This window comes from Saccopteryx leptura, chromosome 1, assembly GCF_036850995.1.
Source record: "Saccopteryx leptura isolate mSacLep1 chromosome 1, mSacLep1_pri_phased_curated, whole genome shotgun sequence".
Lineage (NCBI taxonomy): Eukaryota > Metazoa > Chordata > Mammalia > Chiroptera > Emballonuridae > Saccopteryx > Saccopteryx leptura.
Window position 1 is genome coordinate 187,674,863 of NC_089503.1, and position 15,621 is coordinate 187,690,483.

The following is a 15,621-nucleotide window of genomic DNA, read 5'->3' on the forward strand; positions in this document are numbered from 1 at the left end:
CCTCCACACTGCGGGCGGATGCTCCAACCAAGCTATCCAGCCAAGGCTTATTATTATTTATTTAAAGAGATACAGGGAGAGGAAGGGAAAAAGAGGGGAGAGGGAAGGGGAAGGGAAACATTCATTTGTTGTTCCACTCAGTCGTGCATTCTTTGGCTGCTTCCTGTGTGTGCCCTAATCGGGATGAACCCGTAACCTTGTCATTTCAGGACAATGCTCTTAACTGACTGAGATAACTGGCCAGGGCCTAAATGGAGTATTTATGTCAAACACCGACTAGGCCTCAAGGCCAGCAAAGTGTACCAGAGAAAGGCTGGGTGACCAGCCTGTCTAGGACTCTACTCAGACTGAGAACCATGCCTGATCAGGTGTTACCAAGAATCTGTGTCTTGGGGCTGTGGCTGTGGCTGCCACCCAGATGGCAAAACCACCCCCACTCTGGGGAACCCCACTGACACCCCACAACAGGCACACAGAGGCCAGTCTTCAGACATGACAGCAGTGTGAGTTCTCGGTCATGGATGTCAAAACCCTTCAGAACCATCCCCAGTTGGATGCTCTGGGCTCTGGCCCCCAGATGGTCTTCTGAAGGTGGGCAGGCCAAGAGGGAAACGCACATCTCTTCCTCCAATACCCAAGTAGGGAAGTGTCTCCCATTAGGGAGTCTGAAGATAAAGTGAAGACAGATCTGTCCTCTACATTCTGGCCCTCATCCCCAAAATGAACCCACCTATCAGGAGGTCCCTAGCTGACTGCAGCGATCCCGGAGAGAACAGCTTCAGGCCGTACACAGTGTAGGTGGGGAGGTACCTGGCTTTGGCCCCTGCATCCAGAAGCAAAATAAGGCCACACAGCACACAAAAGTAGACTGGTCTGCTGTATGTGATGATTTGGTTGTGTCCCTAGAAAATAAACACAATTTCAGAATGGCACCTTTTATTTTGATTAAGTGACAAAATCCTCATAGTGAGTCATTTATCACATGTAAGACAATTTATACAATAAAACTCATTCTCTTCCCTGCCCTACCATAATTCATACACACAAAACACTGGAAAAAGAAAAGAAACTTGCTTATTCTGGCAAATAAGAATGAGACTATCAAAAAGAATGTTATACTTCTCAGACTCAACAGATTTACCTGAAATTTTAATTACCATCTTTGGATACTATCTAGATCCAATTCAATGCTTCCCCATCAGTGAAACTTCAATTTGCAACATTCATTTCACATTACAAACTAATTTAAAGCATTATTTGCTCTACATAGTCTACCTTGAGCTTCACTATTAATGAGAAAAAGAATTGTAATTTGAGGGCTATATTTCCTTATGTCTTAAAAGCAAGACAATGAAGGTGCAAGTTATGCCTACAGAGATCGCAGAAAATGTCCTAGTAGAGTGCTGTGGAATAACATAATTAAAAAAAAAACTTGCTCGTTCTGGCCAGTGGCTCAGTGATAGAGCATTGCACAGGTGTATGAATATCTGGGGTTCGATTCCCGGCCAGGGCACACAGGAGAAGCACCCATCTACTTTTCCAACCCTCCCCCTCTTGCTTCTCTCTCTTTCTCTTCCCCTCCTGCAGCCATGGCTTGATTTGAGCGAGTTTGCCCCGGACACTGACGATGGTTTCATGGCCTGTGCCTCAGGCTCTAAAAAATGCCTCCAGTTGCAAAGGAGCAAGGGCCCCAGATGGGTAGAGCATAGACCCCTAATGAGCTTGCTGGGTTTATCCAGGTCTGTCTCTACCTCCCCTTCTCTCACTAAGATAGATAGATAGATAGATAGATAGATAGATAGATAGATAGATAGATAGATAGATAGATAGATAGATAGATAGATAAAATAAAATAAAAAACTTGCTATTTATATACTTTGCTCTGAGAAGGACCCAAAACTTACACATCTCATCTTAGCACTTAAAATATTATGAGAAGTAGAAACAGTTTTTGTTTTTCTCCTTGGAAGGACAGAAAAAGATATAAACAGAAAAATTAAGAAAAAAGATATAACATCAACTATCCAGGGCAAAAGCCAAGGAAGATTCATATCTCACAAATCGATCTACAATTCATATGGCTGGGGAAAATGAGTTAAGGGAGAATAAAACCTTTGCAATCCATGAACTACTTTGAGTATAAAAAAGTAAAGATGAAAACGATATGGTTTTGGATGTGAATTTTTAGTCATTGCCTTGAACATGTTATATTTAGAAATGCAATTTAAATTGCCACTGCTTCTATAATAGAAATAGACCTATTCTGAGACCATCTTTTAATAGGAAGGCAACAAGCTGTCCGTGGGGGCTGGCAATGCTTGGCCCTGAGTCCAGGCTCAGTCTTCAAGGAACAGTTGCACTCTTATGAAATTTCCATTTGAATCCATCTAGGTCATAGATTAATGGATGTGGGAATACTTTCTCTGCCTTTAAAAATTGAAACTGAAGCCCAAGTTAAAACAATGCATTTATTATCAAATGAATAGCAAAGTTCATTGGTTGGTACAGAAAGCTATTCAGTATACAAATACACAAGTATATAAGACAGTTTTTCAAACAGACATTTCAAAAACAATAATTAAATAGCTACCTCCCACTTGTCCTGATTCTTCCTTCTACAAAAAGGTTAAAAATAGTTTCTATGAACTGTAAGTTTTTGGCCTTGAACACTATTGAAATATCATCTTGGATCTGCCAAGTCACAATTTATTTATTGGGTGTGGGGACACTGTCTTCATATTTGTGATTTATGAGACAAAGCCTGAGGCTCCCGTAGAAAGAACCTGCCCTCCCCACACTCACACTTCACCTCATTTCCTTTACATATGTAGGGTCTCCAAATAATCCCAACAGTATTGCTGATATATAGCATATAAGTCACCTTTATCTGCCTTAGTTTCTAAGAACACCCAGTAATAAACTTTCCCTGCTCCCCTGATCCTTCCCTCACAGATGAATCAATCATCAGACTCCCCCCAGAACTGATTTTTTTAATAGAAAAATTCCACTCACTCCTCCAGGCAAAGTCTGATCACAATCTTTTAAACCTTACTCAACTCTTTCCCAACTGTTTTTAATCTTAAAACACACTGGGGCACACTGCTGATTTCAGCTGGGGGGCTTTGGAGGCTGTTTCACAGAGCTGACTGATCTACATGTGTGTTTGGCTTCCATCACGTGCCAACATTGACACGTTGACAATTTCATGTCCAGGCTGGGAGAGGTCAGAGAATCTATCAAAGCCTCCAGAAACCCCCATGAAGAGTGTTGGGGCATGTGGCTAAGGGGCCGGGCCCTTCTCTCTTCTCAAAAAAGTGTGCTGGTTGAATGTTTCACACTTGTGACGAGTGCAGCTGGGCCTCAGAGGGGACTGCACGGGGGCTGTCCACAGCATGGCCATGCACCCCACCCTGTGGTCAGGTGGCCACAAGAGCCAGCGTCAGGCTCTGCAGACCAGCTTCCCTGCTTCACCTTCCCCAGTCCACAGGGGTCAAGAGCTGCCTCACACCATCCGAGTTCACACACGTTCCTATCCAGCCACATTCAAGGTTTGGCTACTTCTGATGGAGGGTATGAAACAGCTCACGTTCCCATCCTTTCCCATGTTCTGCCTTCTTGAAATAGATTGACCCGACTAAGCCTCAGTACACTCTAACACCGGCATACTATCATTTTCATTTTTTCAAGAGTAAACTGAGGCATAAGCATTAAGAAATTTGTCCACAGACAGTATAGCAGAGCAAGGGGCACAAGTCACTGGACACCTGGCTACTACATACTGACTCCCAGAATGACCAGGGACATGACTACACTTGGAATCAAATCCTTCCATGTCTGAGGGCTCAACCTGACTTCACTAAAATCTTGCTCATACTCCCCACTCTTCAAACACATATTTGAGTGTTACTCAAGAAAAGCAAATACAGAGTATGGGGAAGCATCAGTAATAGCTTTGGGAGTTGAGTTTTCCTAAAAGGACTCTGGAGGGTCCCATGTTCTGTCCAGCCCCCTATGACACTATTTACCTCCACTGGACACCCATCAATATAGTAAGGGTCTGCCACTGTCTTTATAGTTTCTTAGGCTGGTGTAGGTTAGTTTACTTCAATGTCATTTTTTGATGACTATTAATGAGTTCACCTGTCTTTTTGGAGTCTCCCTGAACACTTTCCAGTGTCCAGGTGGGTTCCCCTTGTATATGAAATACAAGGAGGAAAGCTGGGGAGGCCACCCTCTGCCTCATGAAAAGCTGAACCCCAGGAAAACCCTAGACAACAATTATTCTGTGACTCACATTGGGTATATATAAGAAAGTCCAAAACATTTTGGAGGCAGTAGTATAGGTGACAAGCAGCAAACAAAGGGTCAAATAATTCTCCAAAGGTGACTAGTAAGATGCTATTACCAAATTTCAACATGGTAGAAATTTGAAACACTACTTAAAAAATGAAAGAAAAAAAAAAACAAACCAAACACACAGGCAAATGAGTTTCTATAAGCTCAGTTTATAATTTAATTCTACAAAACGATTTATTTTAAGTCCAACTTCCTAATTTTCAGGTGTGTGAACAGTGACAAATAGGCAGGTGCATGTGCCAAGCACAGGGTGGTGAAACAGACACAGACGCACTTCTCAGAGCACATCCAGGGCATTGTGCACTCTGCTGGCACCCATGTCACATCCTCATTTCCCCCACTGACAGAGAAAGACACTAGAAGGAGATGACCTAAGTTCTATCCCCTTTTAATGGTAGAAATTTAGCATATAAAAAATAAAAGGCAATTTGGAATGGCTCAGACTTTAAAGAGTACTTTTTTGAGCCAAGTAAATACACAACTAAAGGGATAAGTATTGTTTAATGTTTAAGATCCACTAAAACTAAGTTGACTACCTTAATTCTAGGACTGGGGATTAAGAAATGTTTTTATGTCATTCAAAGTCATTCTGCTGATAAACACTACCTTAACCAGGGGGTCAAGGTCCACAGCAACAGTGTTAAGTCATATTGACACTCAATATGATGCGATGAAAAGGGCTCTTTACCCCTGTGGTCTTCCTCCCCAAATCCTCAACACCATACTTATTATGACACAAACATTAGGTAAGTTCCAACTTAGGGACAGTCTACAAAATCCCTGTCTAGCCCTGGCCAGACACCTACGTTGGCTAGAGCATCACCCCGAAGCGCAAAGGTGGCCGGTTAGATCCCTGGACAGGACACAAACAAGAACAGATCGGTGTTCTTCTCTCTCTCTCTCTCTCTCTCTCTCTCTCTCTTTCTCTCTCTCCTTTCCCCTCTTTCTAAAATAAATAAAATAAACATAAATAAAACAAAAACAAAAAAAATTAAAAACAACAAAATTCTTGTCCAATACTCTTTAAATCTGTCAAAGTCAAAAACGAGGAAAGTCTGAGCTCACAGCCAAGTTGAGCCTAAGGGAACAGGATGACTGAAGGTAATGTGTTCTGAATGAAATTTCGGAACAGAACAACATTAGGTAATACTAAGGAATCCCAGTAGAATACCTGTGTGCTTCCAGTTACTCCAGAGGTTCTCACGTGTGCTCTGAGGTATCCACCATCAGCACATGCAGGGCTGCAGGCAGATTCCCAGGTTCCCCTTACACAAAGGTGCTGGGAACGGCTCCCCATCTGGCTCTGTGCAGGGAATCCCTCTCAGTTAGCCTCCTGTATTCTGATTTCTGAGTTACATTTAGTGGTTACTGTTGGTTAGACCTATGTATAATCCTGTGTAAGCCAAGTAGCATCCTCACAGCCCAACACTCTACCACCTGCCTCTGATCCTTGGGTTGCTTCCAGAATCCATCCAACCCTGTTTTGTGAGCTCTCTAGAGCTGTTTTCTTTCTACAGTTATATGCTTCCACGCTCAGGGTCCATACTACCATAGTCATTGGCCTGTCATTATGAATTCTACATCTATATCGAAAATATATAGTGTTAAAACTTTTATTTATATTTGGTTATCTTCTGGTTTTAACAACTTGCTCAAAATTTGCCACTTCTGTGCTCCTGGAAGGAAACAAAGAAGAGAAGTCAGTCCTTCACTATAAGAGCAAGAATCGACTGACTTATTAACAGTACCCTCCAGGTGAACAAAGTAATAATGTTCAGGAAAGCACCTTGGTTCACCTGGCAGTCCCTGATGCAGGACACTGAGCCGGGCTGTGGAGGGGGGCAGGCTGGAGAACCGCCCCACCAGACTCAGCTCTCTCCGGACCGTCCCTTTCAGAGGTAGTCTCATCTATAAACTGCAGTTGGTCCACCAGCCTTCAGAAGGCCTGCATAATCCCGTCAGATTGCAAGAGGAAATCTATTATCACTGCCACATGTTCCTTCCTCTCGAGGGCAGTTAGAGAAATGCCAACTCAAACCAGGTACAGCTCCACTTGGAAGTCTGTGTAAGTGAGTGAAGTACAGCCATGAACACAGAGGCTGAGGACGGCTTCATAACAGTGAGGAGTCACTTCTTAGGGTCTCACCATGGCATGCCTGCTCGAGTAAAGGGATAGTGGCTTGAGCTAGTCCTCTAGAGCCCAGATCTATGTAAACAATGTGACACCAACTTGGAGCGGTGACACAGGGGTCCTGCTAACGGACATTTCCAACCCCCAGGGTTATGCCGCTGCACTCATCACCCACCATTACTAGCCTTTTCTGTACTACTCCTGAAAGTATACACTAAAAATGAATGTTTCATAGCATATAACATCCCTTCCCCCAAGTCACCCAGAGAACAGTGACACCGAGGTGCTCTCACGAGAAAGGAGGGCTTATTTCCTGAAGCCAGAGGATGGTGGCCGGGCACCCAGGGTGGGCTTGAGCAGAACCTTCCCGAGCTGCCCATCTCTGCTCACAGTGCCTAACCCAGATCTCTGACAATAATCACAACAATACATCTTAATACCCTAATTATGCTGCTCCTACTTATCTTGACAGTCAGACTCTGGGATAAAAGAAAATGTATTATATGTAAACCAATTATGGGGAACAGAAGAATTGAACAACATAACAACGTGTGCCATGTGATCATCCAATTATAAGCTTTCCTTAATTACTATGAACTACACATGAGCTCTCACAGATTTAAAAGCAGTCCTTAATCCTGGGTGTGAATTTTTAAAAAGCACAATAGAGGGAAGATCACTTTCTTCCATCAGGAGGGTTTGCAGGGGGCCCACAGGAGCTCACTATGACAAAGGAGAGGTAGTTCTTCAAAGAGCTGGGAAGTCCACCAGGCAGTAGTCTCAGCACAAAGGCATGTGGCCAGGTTACTGGTGGGGACAGCGCCAGACTGTCCCATAAGGCAAGGTTCATCCAAGTCAGCGGGAAGGGGGTGGGTTTCATCAAAGAATGTCTGAGTGCCAATAGATCAGTGCTGCTGAGCCCAAAGTCTCACTTATAAAACAGCCCAGCGATGGGGTCAAAGGTAACAACTCACTTGAAAATGTGGAACAGGAAGAGAATGGTAAAAGAAGGATTCGTACTTTCATGAATGACATGATCAATGATAGCAACCATTTATTAAACAATTCCTATGTGCCAGGCACTGTTTTAAGCACATAACGTGAGTTACTTAATCCCCATTGACATTTTTATTTCCTTATTTATACATAGGGAAACTGAAGCGTGGAGAGTAAACATCTGACTCAGGGTCCAACATTCAAGCATTGGACCCAGGAAACGAAGGCAGGCAGTGTGACCACAGTCTGCAGGCTTGCACACCAGGCTGCACGGTCTTTCTAGCCGTTGAGTTCAGTGGTACAAAAAAGACCCTCCACACACTCTTTGCCCCACCCTGGATATCCCCTACCATCCACACCAAGCTCTCAGACTCAGCCTGAACCTGCCCACCATGAATTAATATTTCTATTTAATGCTGCTATGTGTATACTAAGTATATATGTATATTGATATATATATTTTCCTTTTTAAATAGACTTTGTCCTTTTCCCTATCTCAACACAAGCAGACAAGACAAGCCACTTGTCTCCTTGGACACTTACATGGATTGGCGAGGCGGGATCAGGCTGAACACTCTAGAACATAAATCAGAAGTGACTGTTATCATTCATGATTTCAAGGATACACTAGTGATGGTAAGAATTAGATGTGGTCTTGCCTTTAGCAGGGAATACTGGCAGCTAGCCATGACAAGGCAGAACAGGAGCACCCACATGTCCTTGCAAAAGCCTTGGTTCAAGGTCAGAAATCCCAGCAGGGACACCAGGACAATGAGTGAGACCGCCAGCACATTTTCCTTGACATCTTCAGTTCTGTGCAAAACAGATCCAAACCAAGGGCATAAAAGGTAAGTGTTTCTGTTTGTAAACAGGGGATCCTGCATACCTCTGAAAGACAGATAGTGACAGTAGTCATTATGTTAAGAATGCCTTTATATCTGTTGGCAATATTTTAAGGTTTAATTCATTCCTTCCCTCCCTCCCTCCCTCCCTCCCTCCCTCCCTCCCTCTCTTTCTCTTTCTTTCCTTTCCTTTTCTTTTCTCTTTTCTTTCCTTTCCTTCCCCCCCTCTTTCTTTCTTTCTCTTTCTCTCTTTTCATTCTCTCCATCCTTCCTTCTTTCCTCCTGTGTCTTACAAACAAAATTTTAACCCCAGTATTCTATTATTGAAACAAATGAAATACAGCCACACTGAGTCTCCTTAGCCTCTAAAGTGTGTTTACTGGAGAAAGCAGTTACCTATTCCATCTGCAACAGAGAAACGCATTTTATTTCATAAAGAGCCGTCACTGGCTCTTTAAATGGGGAAGGAGTGCATGAACATCTGGCTGAAGCCGATTTTTGTCTCCACATACAATCTCCATAGCCAGAAGGTGGCGCCCGGTTCAGGAGCCTGGAGAACACCAGCCAGAAAGCTGACAGTGCAGAGGGTCTGGCTGAGATGTGCCATGACCAGTCTCATTGGCTGGTCTTTTCCCAGGGGAATCAGAAATAGTGGTGTGGGGAACGAAGGTGGGCTCACCCAGGGGTGGGTATTGTCAGTGGGTTTGCAGAGAGACAAGTAAGGGATTTGTAGAGTGTTGACACAAAGGGGCTGACGGCTAGATCACAGAGCCTCAGTAGGATGGGAAGGCCACAAGACAGGCAAGGCAGTTTGACAAGAGAAAGCAGATGTGTTAAAGTGGAGAGATGGTCTGGAAACATCGAAGGGAGTTGGAGGGCATAGAAGGCTGAGAGAGGCCAGGTTTACGCTTTCAGCAATGGAAGACATCTGTGGAAAAGAGGGTGTAGGAGGGGTCACAGGAGGGGGTGGCTGACATGGAGTTAGGAGAATGGCGTAGACCTCAGGTCAGGAGTTTACACGGTCATTCACAAAAACTCTGAGTATATTTCTTACCTTACCAAGTTTTGCTCACGCACTATTTGTTTCTCCCATTAAGTAAGATCATTTTTAGAGAGGGACAACCAGTTACTTCATTCCTGGTATGTGGGCATTAATGAATATTTTTAAAAATTAATAGTTTATTTTTAAGCAATTTTAGATTCACAGCAAAACTGAAGAGAAAGTGCAGAAAGTTTCCAGACAGCTCCACCACCATCATACACCACCTTCCCCCCACCATCGATACCAGCTACTCCCAACTTTCAATAATTCCTTTTTAAAATAAAAAATTAATGTTTGAAAAGCTGCTTCACGTGACAAAATGTATTATCTTGGATCATTTTTGTTAAGTATGAAACGTTCATCTTAAGTGTGTACCCCTTGGGTTTGAGAGTGTTGTTAGAAAAACCATTATGACCCCAGTCCTTGACATGTGGGTCCTGAAATTTACTGTTGTAATTCTGCATGAATGTAGTTATTTTTAGCATGTGATCACACTATTTAAGACTTTACAATGAGTTACCAGGGGACCAACGACAGCAAGGCAGGCAGCAAGCCTTAGGAACAGCATCTTGAATTTTCAAAGCAGCGAACCAGTCGGAACCGCCCAGCCCTGTCCTCTGTGTCTCTTAAGATGGGGGGAATAGAACTGGAGTGTCCTCTACCCTATTCCCATCGTGCCTTAACTAACCTGGTCCTCCCTCCGGCCCTTCCCACCCAGGAAACACACCTTCAACCTATAACATTTTATTCTGAGAAACAATGGGAAGAGGTGGGGAAGAGTAAAAGTGTTTGAAGGAAGGATGACCATTCCACTTAGTGTGTGCCAGCCAGGAGTGGAGGCAGAGTCAAAGATGCCACAGGGCAGAGCTAGATATCACTCCGTTTCCTGTTCTCACCTCTCATGCGCTCACGCTCGGGCAGGCCGGGCCCTGATCTCCCTGTGGGAGCAGACCAACATACAGGGTTGTCTCTAAAACTGACCTTAAATCTAAACCACATACCTAATTCTCATTTGTCCTGGTTTAATTGCTAAATCACCGTTTCTTCAACTGTCAGGATCTCACTGCTTTGACTTGAGTTTTGTAGCACAACTGAGCACCTCTGGAAAAGGTCCCTGAGAACTGGGCCAGCAGCAGTCTCCCTTTGACAAACACGTGCACGCACACGGCTGTGCCCCCTCGTGTGCTTCCTCGTATACCTGCCAGCCCAGTGACTCACCGATCAAGTAACGCCAGCAAGGTAAGGCGATCATACCAGACTTTAATCCATTTGCCAGGGAAAATTATAAACTTGTAAAACTGCGCTCGGTTGAATTTTCCTTGTGCTGAAGAACAGGACGAGTCTTCCAGATCCTGGCTGCGATGCTGCCAGACACAAAGAGAAACAACAGAGAGAAGGTTTCATACTGACACACTGTTGCCATAACCGTACCTCCTAATGTGGAAGTCCAAAAAGCAGATGTTCAAATTCGGAAGCATAAACCAATGTATTTTGTACAATGGGTGCTCTAAGAAAAGGATAGCGGTCGACAAAAAGGCTCTTTCTTAGCTTAGCTACACATCCTCTTCCATTGTATTGCCCCATTAAAGCTATGTGACTCCTCATATCAAAACACTATTGTTAATTAAGGCCAAGACACTAACATGGGAAGAACGATCAGAACTCAACAAAGGATCTTAAATGACTCACTGTGTGAAAAGTTCGCTATTTAATGTAATGTGGAGATAAATGTTTAAATTACTAAGTACTAAGAGTAAAATTAAAGTACTAAGAGTAAAAAGATTTTTATTGCCAACATGTGGGTCATTGGTGCAGCCTGATATAAGGAAGACTGAAATGTTTATAGGAAAAAAGAATCTAAACCAATAAAACAGAAATAGGTGGGGAAATTCAGGTCCAAGTTTAAAACATTTAAATCCCAAATTCATCTGTGATTGGCTCCAGTCCAGTGTAGAAGAAATAAATTTTGAAAAAAATAGGTTCCATTGATTCATCTAATAAGCACTTAGTGAGTAACTTAGCTGGTATGAGGCTGGGGGATCAGGAAAGTAAGAAGAAGCTGGCAGATTGAGTCCCTGGCACCCTGATGTCTGTAGAACACCCCGTGGATATCACAATGGTTATGCACACTCAAAACCACTGTCAGCAGGCCGGGGCCCAGCACTGCGCTCCCAAAACAGGGGCTGGATGCCACACTTGGCAAGTGGAGGGGACAGGGACCTCAAAGAGAAGCCCAGGGACTGGCAGGTGGAGGGACAGGGAGGACAGAGAGAAGAGAAATGTAAAAGGGAGAAAATCAAACTTATCTCTTTTGACACCTGATACATATTTAAAACAAAGAAATGCCTGACCAGGTGGTAGCGTAGTGAATAGAGCGTTGGACTGGGATGCGGAGGATCCAGGTTCGAGACTCTGAGGTCGCCAGCTTGAGCGCAGGCTCATCTGGTTTGAGCAAAGCTCACCAGCTTGGACCCAAGGTCGTTGGCTCGAGCAAGGGGTTACTCGGTCTGCTGAAGGCCCCCGGTCAAGGCACATATGAGAAAGCAATCAATGAACTGAAGTGCCACAACAAAAATACTGATGATTGATGCTTCTCATCTCTCTCCGTTCCTGTCTGTCTGTCTGTCCCTATCTATCCCTCTCTCTGACTCTATCTCTGTCTCCGTAAAAAAACAAAAAACAAAACAAAACAAAAAGAAGTAGTTAAAACCGCCTGTTACAGCATTTCCAAAGACTGTACGTGCAAGTAAAGATCAATTAATAGTTGCTTCATTTATTCATTATTGATGATGAATAAAATGTTTCATGTGTGAACTTTCTCAGAAAACTACAAGTTATTCTCTTTTAATTTAATGGATGTAATATTGACCTCTGTTCTAGCTGTCTTCAAAACATGTATTCTTAAATACAGTGTCTGGACAAATCCTTCCCATCAGGCGTGGGTCTCTCCGTGTTCTTCCCGAGAGCCTGGGATTCAGGGTTCCCTCCACTGAATAACACTAGGTATCGTGCTTTTAAAAAATATAGTTTTATTAAATATTGAGTCGATGTACATATATATATATACCTTTGAGATGTGTGTAAGGTGTAAGTACAACAATTCAATGAATACTTGGGTGGCCATCACCCATTATAAGGAAAAGATATCACGGTGAGCACAGCCATCCCCCGTGGGCTCTCCTCCTCCCACCCTCCTCCCTTCTACTTCAGAGATCACTGCTGTCCTCATTCTTGTGCTCAGCATTCCCTTTTTTCCTTCTGTTTTACTATGCTTCCACCCAACACTTCTGTGTTGTTTAATTTTATGATTCTGAACTTCATAGATATGAGATCATAGCATATGCATCCTTTTAAAACTTGCTTTTTGCTCCTTTTCCTCCATTCTACATTATGTTCCTGAGACTCGTACATGCCGTTTTATAACTATAACATCCATTATCACAATTGTATAATATTCCATTATATGGATATGCCATTATTTATTCATTATACAGCTGAATATTCCTTCCCTCCCTCCCTCCCTCCCTCCCTCCCTCCCTCCCTCCCTCCCTCCCTCCCTCCCTCCGTCCTTCCTTCCTTCCTTCCTTCCTTCCTTCCTTCCTTCCTTCCTTCCTTCCTTCTTTCTTTCTTTCTTTCTTTTCTATACTGGGTCCCCTGTTTGTCTTTCATCAGTTTCTATATGTGTATGTGTGTAAACATGCATATATGTATATATATGTATACATAAGGATATGTATACGTATGTGTGCATGTGTGTATATATATTTATGTATATATGAACACCTATATTAATGATATGAATTACAGATATTTTTCCAGTTTATAGCTTGTCTTTCTCACTTTCTTATGGTGTTACTGATAAATAGACATTCTTTAAGTGAAATATAAATTATCCACCTTTTCCTATAAAGTATAAACTTTTTTTACTTTTTATCCTTTATTGATCCAATCGTTTTCTACACCACAGTCATAAAGATATTTGATTTGATTATCTTTCTTACAGTTCTACAGTTTTGCCTTCCACATTTATAAGTCTACAGGAATATTTGTATATTTTCTTTCCCATTAAAAAACCTGTTGTCCCAGTACCACTTTTTTTTTCTTTTTTTTTTTTTTTGTGGCAGAGACAGAGAGAGTCAGAGAGAGGACAGATAGGGACAGAAAGACAGGAAGGGAGAGAAATGAAAAACATCAACTCTTCATTGCAGCTCCTTAGTTGTTCATTGACTGATTTCTCATATGTGCCTTGACTGGGGGGCTACAGCAGAATGAGTGATCCCTTGCTTGAGCCAGTGACCTTGGGCTCAAGCTTCGGCGCCTTGCTCAAACCAGATGAGCCTGTGCTCATGCTGGTGACCTTGGAATCTCGAACCTGGGTCCTCCAAATCCCAGTCCGACACTCTATCCACTGCGCCACCACCTGGTCAGACCCAGTGCCACTTATTAGAATGTTCATCCTTTCTTCACCAGGTTACCAGAGCACCATTACTTCTACACATGTGTTATCTTAGCCTTTAAATTTTATGATGTTTGCTACCCCATTCTCTCCTGCATCTCCTTCTGAAACTCTGATGAGGAGTATGACAGTCCTTCTCACCCTGACTCCATGCCACTTAACACTCCTTCTGTTCTCTCTTGTCTCTCTGTGTCACAAATAATCATTTCTAAATATATAGTGACAGAAAATGATTTGACTTTGGGTAGTGAACACACAATGCAATATACAGATCATGTATTATAAAAATGTACTTGAAACCTATATAATTTTACTAACCAATGTCACCCAAATAAATTTAATAATAAAAAACAAGAATAAAAATATATATATATTTGGGTCCTCTGTGTCCCAGAGATAGAGATATGGATAAGGACAAACAGACAAGAAGAGAGAGAGATGAAAAGCAACATTTCTTCATTGCAGCACCTTAGTTGTTCATTGATTGCTTTCTCATATGTGCCTTGACTGGGGGCAACAGTTGAGCAAGTGACCCCTTGCTCGAGCCAACAACCTTGGGCTCAAGCTGGTGAGCCTTGCTCAAACCAGATGAGCCCACACTCAAGCTGGCAACCTTGGGGTTTCAAATTTGGGTCCTCTGTGTCCCACCCAACACTCTATCTACTACACCACCGCCTGTTTAGGCAAAAAATATTTTTTAAAATAACACATTCCATAAATTTAATTTGTCTGATCAATGGAAGATAAATTGTTTGGCTTTTGACCCATAGTCAAGTTGCTTCTCAAAAAGGCTATTCTAATTTTCAATGTCGTAAAAATATATTAATATAGCTTTGAAGAAAGTGGTAAAACTCTCGCCATTTTGACTATATTGATTAATAAAAAATAAAATTAAAAGATAAATAATTTCTTCAGCTCTCATTACCAGTTCATTAGTTCCCTACTCTTTTTTTTTTTTTTTTGTATTTTTCTGAAGTTGGAAATGGGGAGGCAGTCAGACAGACTCCCGCATGCGCCTGACCGGGATCCACCCGGCATGCCCACCAGGGGGCGATGCTCTGCCCCTCTGGGGCATCACTCTGCCGCAATCAGAGCCATTCTAGCGCCTGAGGCAGAGGCCACAGAGCCATTCTCAGCACCCAGGCAAACTTTGCTCCAATGGAGCCTCGGCTGCAGGAGGGGAAGAGACAGACAGAGAGGAAGGAGAGGGGGAGGGGTGGAGAAGCAGATGGGCGCTTCTCCTGTGTGCCCTGGCTGGGAATCGAACCTGGGACTCCCACACGCCAGGCCGACGCTCTACCACTGAGCTAACCGGCCAGGGCCTCTTTTTTTTTTTATGTGACAAAGACACAGAGAGAGGAACAGACAGACAGGAAGAGAGAGGGATAAAAAGCATCAATTCTTCATTGTAGCTCCTCAGTTCTTCATTGATTGCTTTCTCATATGTGCCTTGACCACGGAGCTATAGGAGACCGAGTGACCCCTTGCTCATGCCAGCAGCCTTGGGCTTAAGCCAGTGACTATGGGGTCATGTCTATGATCCCACACTCAAGCCAGTGACCCTGTGCTCAAGCTGATGAACCCGCGCTCAAGCCGGAGACCTCGGGGTTTCAAACCTGGGTCCTCTGCATCCCAGCCCAATACTCTATTCACTGTACCACCACCTGGTCAGGAACAAGTTCCCCACTTTTTATGTGTTGTTTCTTTTTCTTTTTTTTTTTTTTTTTTTTTGTACTTTTCTGAAGCTGGAAACGGGGAGAGACAGACAGACTCCCGCATGCGCCCGACCGGGATCCAC

The 15,621-nt window shown here is 43.2% G+C and overlaps 1 protein-coding gene across 3 annotated transcripts in view; it reads right to left on the reverse strand.

Moving 5' to 3' along the window:
* PCNX2 (pecanex 2) overlaps positions 1–15,621 on the reverse strand; it is a 344,351-nt gene that overhangs the window by 222,450 nt on the left and 106,280 nt on the right. For 2 of the 3 annotated variants that reach the window (XM_066383295.1, XM_066383277.1), the window contains 5 exons: positions 10,586–10,731; positions 8,143–8,296; positions 8,027–8,059; positions 5,528–5,659; positions 731–902 (listed from right to left, as the gene is read on the reverse strand). In XM_066383295.1, the coding sequence (XP_066239392.1) occupies positions 731–902; positions 5,528–5,659; positions 8,027–8,059; positions 8,143–8,296; positions 10,586–10,731 (637 nt within the window). The remainder of the gene's footprint in view (positions 1–730; positions 903–5,527; positions 5,660–8,026; positions 8,060–8,142; positions 8,297–10,585; positions 10,732–15,621) is intronic. The other variant, XM_066383286.1, reaches the window with a different exon arrangement.